Here is an 18597-nt window from a genome sequence, read left to right as displayed (position 1 = left end):
TGAGAGGGAGTTTTACTTTATTTTAAAGCAGCTGTGGCTCTTTGAGCAGTTGGGTTTGGTTCGTATACCTGCCTGGTAAAAGTGCAGTTCATGTAATAGCGGTGGAGTCCCCACAAAATAATCCCCTTTAAACTTCTTTGAAGTGCAGGCGTGATCTCAAAGGAGTTCAGAATGTCCCTACAGCCCTAATAAGTGGTTCTCCGGTGAGGTGAGCTTTGGCTTGCACTGCATCCCAAATGACAGGCCCTGCAGTAAAACAAAATGCCGTTGTTGGCACAATTGGTTTGCTTCCGTCAGACGAGAGGCCCAGTGTTAATGAAGCGTAGAAACTGAAATTATATCCATCTGGGGGGGCGTTCACTCAAGGTACAGTAAAGCCCTTGTGCATGAAGCTGTAATTTATGCATATCCAATTTATGTAACTTTCAAAACCCCGGGAAGGGACAGGAGGACACGTCTTGTGGAGACTGTGTCTCTGTTTTCCTTGCTGTTCAGCAGTAGTGGCCTCTGTTCCCCTTGCCAGTCCATCTGCTTTTACAAATAGCTGTAGAGAGCCCGCCTAAGCCTTTAAGTCTGGTCTGGGATCTGAAGGGCTGAGAAGTTGATCTGATCACAAAAACTTTTCACACAGTGGAAGGTCACGTTTTTAAACAGTTGGCGAAATCACAGGCTTGTGCTCTGATATACAAACTTCGCAGACCTGGTTCAAAGGAGCCTGTAACCCCAACTGTCCTCGAGCTGGGGTGGTGGAGGACACCGTGGTTAACAAACCTTTCCCCTTCTCCCCTCCTGCCTGGCTGGACACGCAGAGCCACCATGCCGAACTGGGGAGGCGGCAACAAATGCGGTGCCTGTGGCCGCACTGTCTACCATGCCGAGGAGGTGCAGTGCGACGGGAGGAGCTTCCACCGGTGCTGCTTCCTCTGCAGTAAGTATTTCCCTCCCGCTCCCCTGCAAAACCTCTCCTGGCATAGCTGGGGGGTCACAACAGCAAGGTGCTGGTCCACAGGAGACGTCCCAGGCTCAGCTGGCACCCGTGATGCACAGGGGATGGCAGCGGCCAGAGATGTCTTTGTCCATCATGAGTTGGGCTTGACTCCTGCTTCCCCACATGCTTCCTGGGCCTGGCGGTGCCAAAGGGAGAGCTTGTCTCCTGGAAAGATATTATCCTACCTGTCCAGCGTGGGAGGGTGGGATGCGCCCCCCAAAGCAGAGCACATCATGCTTTTCTCCTCCGTTTGCCCCCCTCCCAGCCATCTCCTCAGGAGTCTAAGGGATCTTTAGGATGGAAACCTGGCTTAAGTGTTGCTCATGCAGAGGAGAAAGCCCAGTGGCAGAGCCCTGTTTGCACTGATCTGAGCTCAGCTGGACTTCTCCCGGTGAACCCGGGGCCAGCAGCAGCTGAAGGAACAGTTATCGAACCCCCGCCCTGAAGTCCCGCGCAGACCGGGACAGCAGCGTGCCTGAGCACAGCTGAGTTGTCGATGCTTTAGCACAGCCAAAAGCCTAGACTTTCTTGGCACAGGGGCGTGTGGTTTATTTCAGATGAAAGGAGTCCAAAGCATTATTTTCCAGTCCAACCAACAAGCCCGGCGAGGCATTGAAAATCGCTTTCTCTGCTGAAAAGACCTCTGCTTAGATGAAGGGAACAAAGGGTCGCTGTGAATCGGAGGCTCCTACTTTGCAAACAGACAGCCTGTCTGTCTGAATCGGAGAATTTTACCTTGTTACAAACATGAGGTACTGTTTTGTCCTGCTTGCTGGTGTTTAATACCTATGGGCAGAGCTATGCTTTAGCCCTCTTCATGTAAGCCACAGTTACAACTGGCCCTCTCAAACTAGTTTGCTGTTAGTCTGCAGCAAAACGTCCGCGCGCTGTGCTGGCATGTGAGCCTCGGTGCACCTGCACTCCTTTCCCTTACCTCTATAGCAGTCACAAAAAAAAGATTAGATGTCTTGGCTGCCTCATTTTCAGCCTTTTATGGGAGTTTCTATTAAAAGAAACCTGGAACTTACAGTCAAACAATGGCTCTAGTGTGTCTGAGTATTTGCTTTTCCTTAGTGCATAGTTCTGTTGGGGTTAAGGTCTGTAGACTTAACAAACATGCATTAGTTGATTTACTTATTGGATATTTGTGTCTTATAAAAAGAGCCTTGGAGCTAGTGAATGCCATAAGCAAAGGTCACCCTGTATTTTGAAGACCTTAAAATTCTTTTTAAACAAAAAATTCATAAGGCTTTTTCTTTCTTTTTTTTTCCTCCCCAAATTCTTTATCACAGTCATAATGCTGTTGCAGATGGAAAGAGCGTGCCAGTTGGGATACAAAAGAAGGTTTAAGAAGGAAATAGTTCTGCCTTCTGCTGTAACCTTGAGCAGAGTGCTTGCATTGTGCTGAAGGACAATGTAGGAATGCCAGAAAAGCACAGCCCCTCCGGTGACAGCTGTGAAACAGTCCCAACTCTGCCCCAAACCAGTACCGAGGCAGGGGGAAAACCTTGAAGGTTTTTTTTTTCCCAGCCCCACCCTGGCCAAAAGGGCAGGACAGGGGCTCTTCTGCACTGACAGACTTTTGCTTCGTGCTGTATGGCATCCGTAAAGGGAAACTGCTGACTGCACTATCTGGGTTTCTGAGCAGCCTCATTCATCAAACCACAGCAAGTTTCCAGGCTTTAAATGTCACGGTCATGAAGAGGTGGGAGGGAATAGAGCCCTGTATAGGGCTAAGCATAATTCACTAATTCAAACGACAACCTGCTCCCACTAATCTCTGGTGGTCCCACAACCTAGAAGAACTGTGGACAAGGAAAGCCATAACATCACTTCTCACTTGATTTTTGGCTTACTACGTGTGCTGATGGAAACGGTCCCTTAAGGCAGTTTAAGTTTTTTTTTTTCTTTTTTTCTCCAGTGGTCTGCCGGAAAAACTTGGACAGCACAACTGTAGCGATTCATGATGCTGAAGTTTACTGCAAATCTTGCTATGGGAAAAAGTATGGCCCGAAAGGTTACGGATATGGCCAAGGGGCAGGCACGCTGAACATGGACAGGGGAGAGAGACTAGGCATCAAGCCTGAGAGGTGAGTGAACTGAGCTGGGGGGTGTGTGACCCTTGTCCTTCAGTACTGTTTTCAGAGGAGTCTTTCAGGCTGGATTTTGTTTAGTTCATGTTGTCTGGAATAGAAATGCTGCAAAATACCCCAGTATAACCAAATGCAGGGCGTTTAACCTGCAGTGCACAAAGCTTCCACTGGTGACTATGTGAGCAGGCACAGTAAGGGCAGGAGTTAGTGCAGGTAAAGATGCACTAACCCTATGCATGAGCCATAGGGGACTGGATTACGGAGGTGCTGATGGCTCTGCACGAGCCCGCAGAGGGGACTGTGGGTCTCGAGTCGCTCCCCTAAATAAGCTGCAAATGCAAATGTTCAACAGGTTCTGGCAGGGATGGATTCGGAGAGCTGAGAATCTGGGGCTACAAGAATAATGAATTTTTAACTGGCAAATGAAGAACCATTTGTGCTTAATTATAGCCAAAACCAAAAGGCCTATTAAATAGTAAACATTCCTAGTCTGATTAAGTTCTTGCTGTAACGTAGAGTGTGTGGAAAGAAGCTGAGGAATGCCTCACAACTTGCTTCATGCAAGTTCCCAAATTACTGCTTGACATTTATCTGACGTATGCTCTCCAGCCAGGTTCAGTGATCAGTTCAGGTTCCAGATTATGATCAGTGAACAGGAATTTAACAGAATTACTTGTAGCTTACTGTCTGATAAATCCACGTCCTCGTACAGAATTCAGCATTTCTAGAGAAGTGAAAAGGTGAAGGCTCCTCAGAAAACTAGCTTTTACAGTAGGTCCTTTTTATCCTTTGGAGCATGGCCTTTCTCTTCCTGGTGTGTTTTTTGGGTTTGGTTCCCCGCCCCCCAGGTGTAATTGGATAGCCTTGCTGGTAACTTACTTCTCCAGTTTTGCAAAAGTACTGTATTCTGTACTGTGTGTCGGATGCTGCTCTGTTAGTGTTGTTAAGAAGAGCAAGAGCTCATTTAGTCAAAGAGTGAAGACAACAAATGTCCCGTTTCTTTCAGCACGCCCTCTCCCCACCGACCCACAACAAATCCAAACACTTCAAAGTTCGCTCAGAAGTTCGGAGGGGCAGAGAAATGCTCCAGGTGTGGCGATTCTGTTTATGCGGCAGAGAAAGTAATAGGAGCTGGAAAGGTAAGGAACTGCGTGTGCCGTTTTGTACCTGCTACATGGACTTTAAAGTGAGCAAGGTATGCTACGTGCGTTCCAGTAGGGAACAAACTGTGGGGCAGGCTTACCTTAAAATTGCATTTCTTAGCATTGGAAATAGTCAAATCAATCAACTTAATTGAACAAAAAGCACTTGAAATGCAGGGTGATGAGTGCTCGCCTTGGATTTCAGAGGTGAAGCTTCAGTATCGTCTCGTGCCAGAGACTTGACGCAGGCTACAGGAGCGCTGTCCCCCCAGAAGAGGGAACAGTCTTGTGGTGTGCAGCTTATGATGGAGGCCGAATGTTCCAGCGGAAAGGGGATGTTCTCTGAAAATACCATGTAAAACTATGCGTCAGTCTGCCAGCTGTCTGACTCACTACAGAGGGCGAAGATCTGCCCTGAATTGATTAGAGCAAGCCCAAACCTTTCAAAATGCTGCCTTGAGCAGGACGCTGTGTGGAATCTGGGGCTTTGGGCCACTCGCAGGAATGCAGATGCTCTTGCCTGCTACTGGTGCACTTGAACTGTTTTTTATTGCACCAGTCATCTATAAACAATACTGATGCAGGCATCTCCAGTTAATGCTTTTTTTAACTAACTCAGGCATTCTGTGAATTTAAACTATCTTTTTTTTTTCTCCCCCCCCCCCAGCCGTGGCACAAAAACTGCTTCCGATGTGCCAAGTGTGGAAAAAGCCTAGAATCTACAACCCTAACTGAAAAAGAGGGAGAAATCTATTGTAAAGGTGAGGAAAGAAACAAAGATCACTTGTTTATGGTTCAAGGTAATGTGTTACAAGGGCAGGTGCTGAATTTATTCCTGGTATAAGAAACTTCCAGGCTCCTGTCAAGATGGAAGTGCTCTATAAGTCATAGGAATAGAGCTGAGAAACAAAATAAATATTACTGAAGCTGCTGATGTAGCTTACATCTGCATCAAGCAAAACATTGCATACTGAGAAATGCAGCAGCAGCCCGTGCCCTCTGCCTGGGTCCGAGAGCAGATCAGAGTAAGGACACAAGCTAGTAAGCATCCAGCCGTGCCTTCTTGCGTGGTATCATGGAAATAAACTTGATCCACACAGCGGCTTGATGACAACATATGTCTTAACGGATACCTAGCCACAGAACCAATGTATGAATTGCTTTCACAGAGTAGGTTGGGAGCTACACGGACCGAACAGCCATGGCTGTTGAGTTCGGTCACGGCAGTTAGGCAACTTAACAAAATGGTTTTAAGCTTTGCTTCCGACGGGGTTGTTCTGGTGACTGAGGGGAAGCGGCTGAGGGGCTTAGCCTAGACAGTGCTGTTCTTATTAACGAGCCAGAAGCCTCAGCGACTGCACGTTCGTCTCTCTTGCAGGTTGTTACGCGAAGAACTTTGGCCCCAAGGGATTTGGGTATGGCCAGGGAGCTGGTGCCCTCGTTCACGCCCAGTGAGGAGGCAGGGCTCAAATCCCTTAGGGCTCTGCTGAGATCCTGCTACAAGAAACAAGAGAGTTTCCTAAATGTTACTAACTAACTACTGTGAAACAGATACTAGTTACTGTAGTGCTTGGGCATACGTTCAGCAGATGATTTTTTTTTTTTTAAAAAAAAGCACTGCTTTTTTTCCTTGCTTTGTGTATCACACTGTAACACTTTTAATACTGAATATCAATTCAATAAAGCTTTGCTTGTTGATATATCCTAAAGCCAAGCGTTACATGCTCTGAGCAATAAAAGTAAGTACGGGGAGTGTTGTTGGGGTACTTGAGGGGTGGAGATACGATGCTATAGACTTGGTGCAGACCTTCACTGAAAGCCCAACGTGGCTGAAAGCTGGGCATACATAGCACTGGTCATCGCCTTCAGAGGTGAAAGACTGTCCTCCGGTATCGCGCCGTTATGTGCATGTGCAAGGCAACTAGCTGCTCACTGCACGGAAGTAGGGAATCCTAATCTACTGCTCTGTGCAGTGACACGGCTCTGAAAGTGATAGATTATAAGGAGCCGTGTGCCTGAATGGGTGGCTGTCTCTGCCGTAGAGTCTCTAGCGAATGGAAAACAAACCTTTTTCACCGTAATATTTTGTGGGATAGCACCTGCTTCGGTATTGAGGTGTTATCACACACAAGACTTACTGTGCAGAAAGAGTACTCTACGAAGACAGCTGCAGATTAATACCATCCCTACTCAGCAGCTGAGCAAGCTCTGGACTACCACATGAAACTCAGGTTTAAAAGCAGCTTTTGACCTTGTGCTAGGACCCTTAGTTCCCTGAAGATGGTGGAAGATTTCAGCCCTTTGAGGACGGCATCTGACAAGGTAGCTGCAGCGCAACAACAGAGCAGAATGAAATTCTGTCTTTAAACACTCTGGTAGAAAAACGTGACTTGACCTCAAGTTGATGGGCAAGGAGTAATAGCAGTTAAACACATCAAATGCAGTGTAGATCTACTCTGTGCAAACACACCAGTTGGGTGAAAGCTGTAGTAGTCAGGGGCCTTGGCCCTGCTAACGTAACTCTTTAGGAACTGCTGCTAATAAAGGTCTACAATTAGGAGACAATTACTTTTGCCTTAGCCAGATCTTGAGTGGAAAGCTCACAGAAGAGCTTGGCTTCCTTTAGGGGCTGGAGCAGCTCCCAACACAAGCCTGCAAGGCCTGAGCTGATAGCACCTGCAATTGCACTTCTTGTGAAGCAAATGGCAGTCACCTACTCAACAGAAGACCCAGGACCAGCCCACCACAAAGGTCTCATGTGAGAATGAGGTACTTAAAACAGTTGTGCAAAAATCACCCAGTTTAAGGCAACTTGCCTTATTTTTCTGCAAGTAACCAACATTTAGTATGAGCAGCTTCGCAATTTTTACTATTTGTTTTTTTTTAAATCTAGTCCTAAGTTTCTTGAGCACCTGAAACAGGCCTTCACCGGTGTGCTCAGGCTCCTCTGCCAAGCTCCTTTTGCAAAGCTAATGGCTTCCTGTTGCCTACAGTAAGGAGGCACATGAAATCTGGGCATCAATGCCTCTTAAAAGCGCAAACTGTGCCTCAGAAGAGCATGCCTGAGCCTCAGCAGGTACCAGGCAGTTGGAGGAGTGTTTTTCCATCCCTTCCAGTGAAGGGCATGCTATTGCACAGCAAGGGCTTCGCTAGAGGCCAGCCACACCTGTGGGGAGGCATGAGCTCCATCCCACGTGGTGTTCTGGGTGGAGGCTAGAGGCCAGCCACACCTGTGGGGAGGCATGAGCTCCATCCCAGTGGCTACGACCCACGTGGTGTTCTGGGGTGGAGGGGGAGATTCGGTTTCAACTCTCATCGTGCCCAACAGAAGTTAGTTAAAGAAAAGATGAGATTTGAAACTCTGAGTTCAGAGCAGGCTGATACTTTTTGGGGGAAAAAAAAAAACAAACCTTCACAGAGTGAATTTATGGAGACACATTCAGGACTGGGAATGCTACAATAAAATGGTAAGCAAATGTGTCAGCGTGGTCTCAGGCAGTTTCAAGTAACATCTACGACTGCGGTCTGAGGCAGCGAAGCAGTGTAAGCCAAAAGCCTAATTAGAAAAATACGTACTAGTCAAAATAACACACAAAGAGCATTTTATACAGGTTACAAAGGAACAATGTGGATATGAGGAAGAACAGACAGCCGGCTCAAAATGTGAGCCAAGAGCTTGTGCAGTTCACAGAGAGGGAAAGATTACAACTGAAAAAGACAACAGTAAGGCAGAAGCAGCACATATTTCAGGTGGGAGCGAGACAGAAAGAAACAGCACAGCCCAGGAAACCTGGGTAGTGACCTTTGGTCCTGCTACTCATACTGATGATCCTAGTACTTTTCTCCTAAAAAAAAAAAATATATATATATATATATATATATATATATATATATATATATATATATATATATATATATATATATATATATATATATATATATATATATATATATATATATATATATATATATATATATATATATATATATATATATATATATATATATATATATATATATATATATATATATATATATATATATATATATATAAAAAGCACTTTTCTCCTTTGCCAACTTGACACGTGTGCAGGAAGGGTTGATCCCCTCCGACTCTTCCAACCTGAGCAAGGACAGCTCTAACTTAGAAGCGGTATTCAGGCCCCAGCAGCCGAGGACAACATCCCCTTTCCATAGCCTCGTTACCTGATGAAAGTGCTTCCTCTTCTCAGGAACAGCATTATAAAATGCTGAGCGGCACCGTTCGATAGACAGAAAGCAAAATAATGCTCGACACGCTACTGAGCAGATGAAACTGCTCCCCATTAGTTGGTAGCTACTGTAGTTGATTTAAACTTGCCACATTAGCACAGCTGGCAGGCGCGATTTATGCTGACAAAAATGGGCGTCTAACATTGTTCATTTACCTGTAAAAAAGAGCTTTCGATTCTTAGAAAAATGAGCAGAAGCAGCGATCAGAAGTGATTTAAACTGCTAAAAATCAAGGGCTTTCCTTTCATTTCCTGGAGGGAGTCATAGCGGTAACTAACAGCTCCACACTGCTCTACATCCAAACAACTTATTTAACGACAGAAAAACAAAGAAATGAAGGAAAAAAGAGAACTTGTAACCATAAAGACAATATGTTTGTCAAGAGAAATGAGTGCCCTACACTGAAGTGCTTTCACTTGGTTACTGTCAACTTTTCGGCTGCAGCAAAGCACTGATGAATAAAAGCTCAGCCCAGGCTGGAGCAATGCTTCGAGTTAGTCTCAGTTTGGAGCCCTAATTCCAGGAAGGATTGGTTCTCAAAAGTGCTTTGACTTCATGATCTGGAGATCTGAAGTAGTATGTAGGATTGGAGGCAATGTGCATATGGCACTAAGTTTATATGATACGGCACTAAGTTTCTAAGATACTGCAAATAAATTCAACCTGGACTTAGTAGGTGCAACTTTTACTGATCTCCATTCAGTAGCCTAAGGTGGATAAAATGCAAATGCAAGCGTTCACAAGTAAACATTGGTTTCATAGCAAAAATATCCGATTTTACTTAAAGGCAGCTCATGGGAGATGCGAGGGAGTGAACTCTAATCAAGCCATAATGAGGGTGCAGAGGGCAGGCTTCTTCCCAAATAAAACAAACCAAGTAACCAGCTTTCAAGTCGTCAGGAGCCCACCCATACCTCCCACGAGCAGCAACTGCTCTGATGGAGCACTGCAAATCGCTGATGGAGATCTGCGCAGAATGTCTTTTTTACAAAAGAAAGCACCTTCCCTGATCTTTACCAGACAAGTCAAAGGGTGGTCGGCAGAGGCGAGCTTGGGCCCAGCCTCACCAGAACCATTGCTTGGGGAAGGGGAGAACAGCAGCAACAATTCTCAATTAATGTCAATATTGAACCCACACCCAGCAAAAAACACAGAGTTTTTTCTCCCCATTAGGTGTGCTCTTAAGTCCTAGCCTTATACTTTAATATGCATTGCTGATTACAAATATCCCAATTAAATTCCAGCTTGGATGGTTACCTTGTTTCTACTCAAAATCTAACCTTTAGCAAGGACCAGAAGAGTCAAGGTATTCTGTCTCCTGCAAGTGCCGCCTAGAAGCACACATTTTGGTCATACCTACTAGCCCTACGTGGATGTCTCCATTACCCTTAGAATACCTCAAATGTCATTAAATACGTACATTCGGCCACCCAAAACGTTCCCTAGAAGGAATTCTCCCTTAAGAAACATTACCTTGCCAGCATGCTTTGTTCAAAAGAAAGGGGTATCTAATTAGTGAATGGTAACTCCAATTGGTAGTACAAAGGTGTACTTCACCAAAACCCAGTGTAGTAGTTCACAGGATTTCACATCAGCACAGAATTGGGTGCATGCTATCTTTAAGACACCCGTAAATCTTTCCAGAAAGACTACACTAAAGTAAGACGCAAGATAGCAGCTACTTTCTCATGGTACGGCTTCTGAAGTTGGGCAGAAACAACGCTGTGTGAAATCACATCCCAAGTCAAGACAAACACTGCATCTAAGAGTCAATATTTATTTGATTAATAACTTACAAAATTTAACAGATTTAATTTATGTAAGGAGAGCTAATTTATTAAACATTTTACAGAGTTTTTTGTTCACAATGTAATACATCAAGATCTTGACAGTATTAAAATAATACTTGGCACAGTTATAAATAAAGAACATACAAAAAAATCCATAGCTTAAAATGTAGTGATGCTGTTTTACACATTAATTGAAAAAAAATCTGGTGGACATCAAAGAATACAGAAACCTGCAAAGAAACAGCACATGTTTAGGGCCAAGACAAAATTCCCATTTATTCTACCTATGTCAGATTAAGTTGGTCTGATCTGCTGTTGGTCTGGATCAGCTTTGTTAAGTTTCAGAAGCAATGCAGTTTTGGTTCAAGAAGTGAATTGTAAGTTTGATAACTGGACAGAAAAATGCTGCATAGTTGGCTCCCCCCTGCTTGATTTTATGATTTCACATCAAAAGATTCAGTATTACTCAAGACAAGTTACATTTTGCACTGGAAACTTCATACATCCCAAATCCACATATGCATGTTAATTTTCACAACTACTTACTATTGCTCAAATTCTGCAGGTCTCAACAAAACTGCCACCAGAGAGCTATTAACAAGTAAATAGTGCGGAATTCACCACGTATTATTCACCACGTATTACCAAAGATCACCTCCTCTTTTGCAAACATTTTTGACGTGGACTGCATGACACAATTCATGGCAGTTAATGCTACTGGGCAACTAAAACCAAAACTTGTATCACGTACTGAACTGCTCTTCTGGTGCTAGGCGATATTTAATAAAGTGGATTGAAGTTCTTCAAGTCAACCGACCCCCAACAGAAATGTGGAAAAAAAAAAACCCCAACAACAAACCAAATACGCAGAACATTACTGGTGACTGAAATAAGCAACACTCTAAAGTCGTTATGCTTTTTTCTGATTAGAAAAAAATATGAATAACCGGTGTCAACTGTTTTCACTGAAATAGAATGTGTCTTCATTAGGATTACAAATTTTGTCTGACAAAAATAGTAAAAGCTTCTTGCCGCCCCTACACCCAAACCTCTCCCATTAAAACTGTGTCCAAGACAACGTTGATTTTTCCAGTATTAAACATTCAAGGACTCTAATGCTGCACTTCTGTAAATCCTGATATCTGGTACTTGCAAACTAAGTGTGTGTCTTGAGATCAATGAACAACTACAGAAAAAATGTTTACTTGCAAATACTGAACATCAACTATTTACAGTTTCACTGCTCCTCTTACTAAGGCAAGGGCCGGGAATACCACTAGATTGCTTTATTACCTGTAATCTGCATATTACAGAAAACGCTAATTTTGCCAAGCATCAAACATGCAGTGAATTTGCAGGGCATAATGCCTATTAACAGCAATATTGAACATCACTAAAAGCTCATTAGATATCTTCCTACACTTTTTTGGTTGAATAAAATGAAAATGAGCAGCTTTAAATACACTAAACACACACTCACAGAGAGAAAACTGTTTGATAAATTATTTATATACAGATACACATTCTTTACACTGGTCTCAGACATCTGCTTTCAGGTCCCTCCCCAAACTCACCTCACAGGTTTCTCGAACCACTGGGTTGCTACAGCACTTAGAAGAGAACTAACCTGATTCTCAGTCTCTCTGTAAACAATAGTTAAGGAAGCAGTGAACAATTCACTATGAGTATATGAAAACACCATAACAAAAATCAGTGCATCACATTCAAGGAAAGCCCCTTCGGAATGCAATTTCAGATCATTCCTTACCTTCCAAACATATCTGTAGCATGAGAACTTAAAAAAAGAAATTAAGGGTGATTCCCACGTGCCAATACACCATCTTCTTCAGAACGCCGCGTTACATTTTCTGTGTGCGCGTGCTATTATGGGGATTTTCTTAATTTTTTTTTTTACAGTTTGGTTTCCAGTATTTTACATCCAAACAAAATAAGCATTTCAGACAACTTTGGGTTCTTCCTCTGCAGTTGCACTCAATTTGAAACTATCTTGTCTTTTTATAATTGAGATTTTTGCTTTCACATCAGTGGTTTCCCCCATGCAATTTCTCTTCCAACATGTCTCCAATTACACTACGCTGTACCGTATGAGGACCAAACCTAATATTGAAACATTGCTAGTTTGTAAGTTGCTTATACAATTACTTCAAAGATAATGAATTTTTTCCACTTTTTTCCTGAACATTATATAGAATCTAGTTTTACAGGTGTATCATGCATTTAAGCAGGGCTTTAACTTTGACAGAAGAGCTTTCCTTATTTGCACAACTGTTTATTTCAGACTATATAATCTCAGAACAGGGTTAATTACAAGTATTTCGTTGTACCACTAACTGGTGGCAAGAACAATCACCAAAAAACGTGGGCAACGTATTTTTTCCTCAACATTATATGACGTGCCCTACTGCTATAACTGAACACGTTACAGGGGATTCCCACCACATGATGTTTATAACAGTATTGAAAAGCACATTTTTTCAATGTACATGATACCACAGAAAATCTGTATTAAAAAAATCACATTACAGGAACTACAACATAGCGATCAGTGAACGCTGCAGCATGAAATTTAGTTTTATATTCTAGATTCTTGTTTCAGTGGAATTATTCATACTGGGAAATAAATTTTTCTGCTCCGCACAACGTAACTACTTATGTCAATACTTCAATAATCTCATGCTCCATTGTGAAAGACCTTAAATAAAAAACCCAACAACACATACTGTGAATATGGTGTCGCGAATAATTCTCATGTTAAGAACTGTTAAAATCCCTTTTTGATCTTCCTCCTCTTCCTTATCAGGTTTGGCAGTTTATTCTGTCCATTTTTACTTTTGTTAATAAAATTCTGATGAAGAGAAGGTACCTTAAGATTCATCATCAGCCCTACACATAGCATGCTACTCTTCAAGGGATGCGGATTCGAGAGAGAGAGAGAAAATTTTTCAGGCACCACTCAGATATGATATGCTCACAGGATGAAGGTGGTGCTACACTAGCTGGTAGCCTGATCCTGAAGTTTGGTCGTATTCTATTGTATACTGCCTCGTCCAGTCCACGATAACAGGCCGAAAAAGACCACAGCATCTGAATTCAAAGAAGTCTATAATGTTCCTTATACATCCATGGCTAAAAACAAAACAGAAACACGTTAGTAAGCAATATCATAGCTCATCTAACAAAGTACAACATTTTTTGTCTACCTACAAATTCGATTCTTCACCCTTTAAGTTCCTAACTGTAGAAAACCAATTCACTTAAAAATTATCTTAGTGCTTGCTGACGAGCAAGTTCTGAAATAAGTAGTCACCAGACTGGTGAATGTTTGATCCTTAGACACAACCAAGACACTAACTTCTTTTCGCTATCTACCAAAACTGTATGGAGAAATGTAACATGTTATTGGCAGTGCACCACCATGTAGCATAGCGTGGTAATTCATACCCCTTTCTAAGAGGAAAGTTGCATTGTACAGATGGATGCAAGACAAAACAGTATGAAGTGAACGTCTTCCTAGAATAATTTCCATTTTTATTAATATCTATTTCTGCCATACATACTGGTTCACCAGCTGCAGGTCTAAGATCAATTAAGTCCCTAGACAACACAAAATTAAGCAAGCATTATCTGAATTAAATGAACTATTCGAGTGCTTTCTGCTGCTGAATCAATTAATTGTCAAATATTTAAGAAACCTTCATCAAAATTCCGATGTGTTGGGTTTTTTTTTAACTTAATTACACATGGACTGAACAGATCACGGTTTTCTGGAAGAGAAGCTCGTGTTATGATATATGCAAGAACAGGTCTAAGCAACAAGGAGATGACAACTACTTGAAGTCAATGCATCACCTGAGAGGTGATGCCAAGTCAGCTATTTTAGACATCTGGTGTTATTTTCAGGAGTCATTTTTATAATAGCAGCTATTTCAGTGAAAATGGTTTGTGAATGTGACATTAATTTGAGGATAAAACGAGCATTTCTTTCCTATTCTGTGCACCGCCCTATGTTCTTCAAGCAAAATAATTATGTTTTTGTTACAACTCATCTGTGGGAAGACTGCAACCATACAGACATGCTTGTCTATTTCTCACTAGCAGTTCTGTACGGAAGGATATTAAAAAAAAGATGACACAAACTTTTCTTGTAGCACAAAATCAAACTGCGACAAGAACCTCTATCTTCTGTTCCCCTGGGTGTCTCTTGAAAGAGCAGCCGCTCCCACAGGAGGCACAGCATATGCAGCAGGATGAGACATGCTTCTGTCCTGTCACTGCTCCTTCTGTAATGTGCCCTCAACCCACCAACATTCCAGCCTCATGCCTTCACTTATTTCCTGCTTTGGCTCCATAAGCTGCTCCATGCCGCCATATTCCCATCCCAGTGCTGTATCATCCCCAAGCCCCTCTTCTCAGCTTGCACCCTCATCACTACAGAAACCAGAATCCCAACCTACCCTTTACATACTGATACCCAAAAGCCCACGTCTCACCCATGCAACACCCACTTCAGTTCCTGGGACACCCTGCTCCCTTCCCCACCAATAGCTTTGCCCATGCTCTTCCTCCTGAGCAGCAAGGAAGTGCTGCCTCTTTTCTCACAGTAAAGAGAGCAAGGGGAGCTACTGCACAGAGCAAATTCAACAGCACATTAAATATCAATCAGGAGAAAGTGCCTGGTGTGGAAGTGAAGATCCAGGTCAACATCGACACCATGCAATAAGCAACTACCTCTGGTTTGGGCATCTGATTTATAAAGAAGATAGTATATCCCCATAAACTCCACAGCAAAATATGACCACCGCTGGAAAGCATTATTTTCTGTGTTTAAGCATCCCTGTCTAGAGGCACTACAAAACGTTTATCACTTCCTTTATAACTGGATAGAATGTGTTACCGTAAAAATAGCTGACAGAGTCAGCATTCCAAGAAGTGAAAATACTTTAAGAGTATTTAGCTATGTTCTGTTTCAACAAGCTGCACAATTCAAACACATGCAAGGCTACACAAATAAGAAATATGTTTACACTTTAAAACTTACTTGAATGGGCTTTCAATAGATGTGGTTGTAACTTTAAAGTGCTTGTATCTTCTTGCATTCATTCTTTCATTTGTAGTAATACCTAAGCAAGATATCTGAAGACAGGAAAAAGAGTAAGCAATTTAGCTCATGTAAAAACATGCAAACAAGCCCTGCATAAGCCAGACTGAAAAAGGAGGATCAAATTTACTGTTTTATATTCCTTCTTTTGAAGGAATTTTTGTCTGGGAAAATTATGAGGTCGCAACATAAAACACCATACAACAGCTGTACCAGATTGCGCAAAAAGTTTCATTTCTAAAGTGCAGAAATAAATCACGATCACTGAATAAACTGCGACTTCTCAGTTCATAATAAAGAGATGCCTTTACTGTATTGTCAGCTGAAATGTACTGTAAATAATAGATTCAGGAGTTACTTTACACAGCACTTGAACCACTTTCTTTTCCTCTTGACATTCTGGTTATAGCTCCAGTAATATATTCTTCCCCATTTATAAATTTGTTGCAGCAACATAACTTTTCTGTCCACAAGACAAAAAGATGACCAGAAAAAGAGTGGGGTTTGTTGTTGTTGTTGCTTGTGTATTTTCCTTTTTACAGAATCATTTGGCCCAAAGGCTATGATTTTCTCTAACAGCTTTCCAACTGCGTTAGCCTAAAAGGGCATCTTATGTAAAACCAGAGTATACTGTAATGCGATGTAATTGGAAACAAAAATGTGAGAACTCCCTTAGCAGCCTTATACTACAGGAAGATAAAGTCTTGTCATTCCTAGTGAAATATAAAAAGTCAGCTCTGCTGCATGTTACAAAAGCAAGAACATTGAGAAAGTTAAGTTTGGGCTGGCTTGCCTCAATTTGGATGTACTTAGTATCTCAAGCATTTTCTTCGCCTCCATGAAACGCAGTGAAGTTTTATGTCTACGTACATAAATGGGCTCTCAATGGCCAACTTATGAAGTAGGAAGTAAAGGTTTTAAATTATTTTTCTAAGATAGTAGGTAGTGTTTTGGCAATAACCCTGGCCAGTTCAATAACAAGGACAAGTCCAAACTTGATGGTGGAGAGAGAGAAAAAAAACCACCACCAAACAGCAAGAGGAGGGGCTGTGCAGTTGCAAGCCAAAAGAAGCAAATTAGAGAATATCTTTATCAATTCCATCATTATAGCAAACTCCAAAGAGATTTGTCAAGAACAATCCTAAGTTTTCTGTGAGTAAAACTCTTAGGAAATTTAGTAATATGACTGAGAGTTTGGTTTCCATTTTTCCAGGATTAGTGAAAAAGTCAAATGCTAGAATTATTTTGCTTAATTACACTAATGATACAAAATACTATGAGATACATTTTTTCCAAGTGGCATAATTCAAAGATTCATCTGTACACAGATCGTATTAACAGGAATCCTCAGTGGGGAACTTAATGGATCGTGATATAAGTATGATGGAAGGCTCTCCGGCAAGCTACATGCTTATTCTGCTATAGAAGTCTGGTGGGTTAGACTGCTTTGAAAGACACCTAAAATACACGTAGTTCCTCTGCTCATTTGTCTTGGGCAGGAAAGACCTCTAAAAGACTGAAAGGCTCTCGCTCACAGATACAAGATTTTGAAATTGATGTATGTTGCAAATGATCAATATTGTAGAGAAAGGAGGACAAAACTTAAAAATATTCCGCTAAGGTGTAGGTAAAGCTTTTCAGGAAATTTATTTCCAGGATCTCTGGAAAGATTAAATTGGTAAGTCTCACGGTTCGTTAATGACAAGTCATACTGAAAGACTTTTAAGTCGCCTTTCAGTATGACTTGTCTTTCCTTGAAAAGGATAAAGAAAAACTTGGGTTTGGTCAGATTACAGTAATGTGATCACAAATCACACTGAAGCAGTGTAAAGAAATTATTGCATCCCCTTTGAAGTTACCACCCTCTTTCTGCTAATGACATACTGCATTATTCCAAGTTCGACCCACAGATCTTATCCTCTATTAGTCCTTATTGCCTTTCTCTGGCCTGTTTTGCCTTTTTGTCATTCTGAGAATGGAAAGTGGGAGGTAGGTATTTTAACCTCTTGGAAAAAAAAACCCAAAACCCACAAGTGAATGAGAAGGGAATGATGCCCAATATCCAGAGACAACACATGCCTGCCTCCTCCAGTGTGGCTGAAAGACTGAACACTTGGTCTTGCATAACGAACATTAAAATTTAAATGACAGAACTATTTTATATTCGTATGTCACTCCCAAGACTCAGTATTACAAATGAAGTGCTCTTCCATACCTGATACATCTGACACATGAGTAACACAGCCACCCACATGAAGTGAAAAACACTGTTTAGAAACATCCAAAACATCCACGGAGAACAGGTAGCAATCTGTGTAATATAGGTCCAAAATCCATCCTTTGCATAACTTGTCTCACAGTGGAAACCCCAGTCTAGAGAAAAACCAAAGTGTCAAAAACCATACAGAAGATTTAAGATATCTTTATTGCACATCAACATAATGCCCACATTAGAATGTATTAAATTAAATAAGAATCTGACAATGTGCCAAAATAGTTTTACTTGCTCTTTCTTCCTTTCCCAACTCCTTGAATACATGACATATGCACATACTTGGCTGTGATGAAGAAAAAAAATCTAGGACAAGAAAAACATCACCTTCTAACTCAAAATATCCAATACAGTCAATTATTAATATGCAGTTCAATTCCAGAATAAAAATATCCAAAACTCTGATAAGGCAGAAATCTGTAAAAGTTCACACCAGGAGATAAACAAAATATTTATAAGCAATTAAAAAAAAAAAAGCCAAAAAACCACATTTACTCACAAGAGATACATCCATAAATCATCCAGCAGATCATAAAAAGCAGGAAGAACAGGTATCCCATAAAATAGCGATGGTTCCCTGCTCCTGAAGTTGCACAACAAGGATCAAATTACAACACTTTCAGAAGACAGACAACACTACATCAGAAAATTTAATTGCTTGCTTAGAAGTACTGCTTCTTACCATATACAGAAACATTACCCTCCAATATTAAGCCAATATAACTTCAAGACAGTGAAATTAGCTGGTTTACTTATATTTTTTTTTCTTACTTCTGAGACAACAAAGCAATATTTTATTTTCTTCAATTTTTGTCACGATACAGCTGCAATTCACACAAATGCATTTCATTTGTAACCTCTTCATGAGCTAATAAAATTATTGCTTTTTAATAATTTTAAAATAATTTTTATTTAAATTTA

General features: G+C 41.5%; 2 protein-coding genes across 2 annotated transcripts in view; one reads left to right on the top strand and one right to left on the bottom strand.

Moving 5' to 3' along the window:
* Nucleotides 1-797: 797 nt before the first annotated feature.
* CSRP2 (cysteine and glycine rich protein 2) lies at nt 798-5932 on the top strand. The gene is made up of 5 exons (XM_009278932.1): nt 798-928; nt 2910-3078; nt 4088-4220; nt 4891-4984; nt 5602-5932. Exons 1-5 carry the CDS (start codon nt 817-819, stop codon nt 5676-5678), a joined length of 585 nt encoding a protein of 194 aa, XP_009277207.1. The 5' UTR covers nt 798-816; the 3' UTR covers nt 5679-5932.
* Nucleotides 5933-10256: 4324 nt separating this feature from the next.
* ZDHHC17 (zinc finger DHHC-type containing 17) overlaps nt 10257-18597 on the bottom strand; it is a 60858-nt gene continuing 52517 nt past the window's right edge. Inside the window, exons 14-17 of the mRNA XM_009278930.2 lie at nt 18176-18259; nt 17620-17777; nt 15345-15439; nt 10257-13432 (exon numbers count right to left, since the gene is read on the bottom strand). Of these exons, the coding sequence (XP_009277205.2) occupies nt 13294-13432; nt 15345-15439; nt 17620-17777; nt 18176-18259 (476 nt within the window). The 3' untranslated portion in view covers nt 10257-13293. The remainder of the gene's footprint in view (nt 13433-15344; nt 15440-17619; nt 17778-18175; nt 18260-18597) is intronic.

Source organism: Aptenodytes forsteri, unplaced genomic scaffold (assembly GCF_000699145.1).
Source record: "Aptenodytes forsteri isolate BGI_AS27 unplaced genomic scaffold, ASM69914v1 Scaffold259, whole genome shotgun sequence".
Lineage (NCBI taxonomy): Eukaryota > Metazoa > Chordata > Aves > Sphenisciformes > Spheniscidae > Aptenodytes > Aptenodytes forsteri.
Note: the sequence above shows the minus strand (reverse complement) of the source record. Positions and strands in the feature narration are given on the sequence as shown.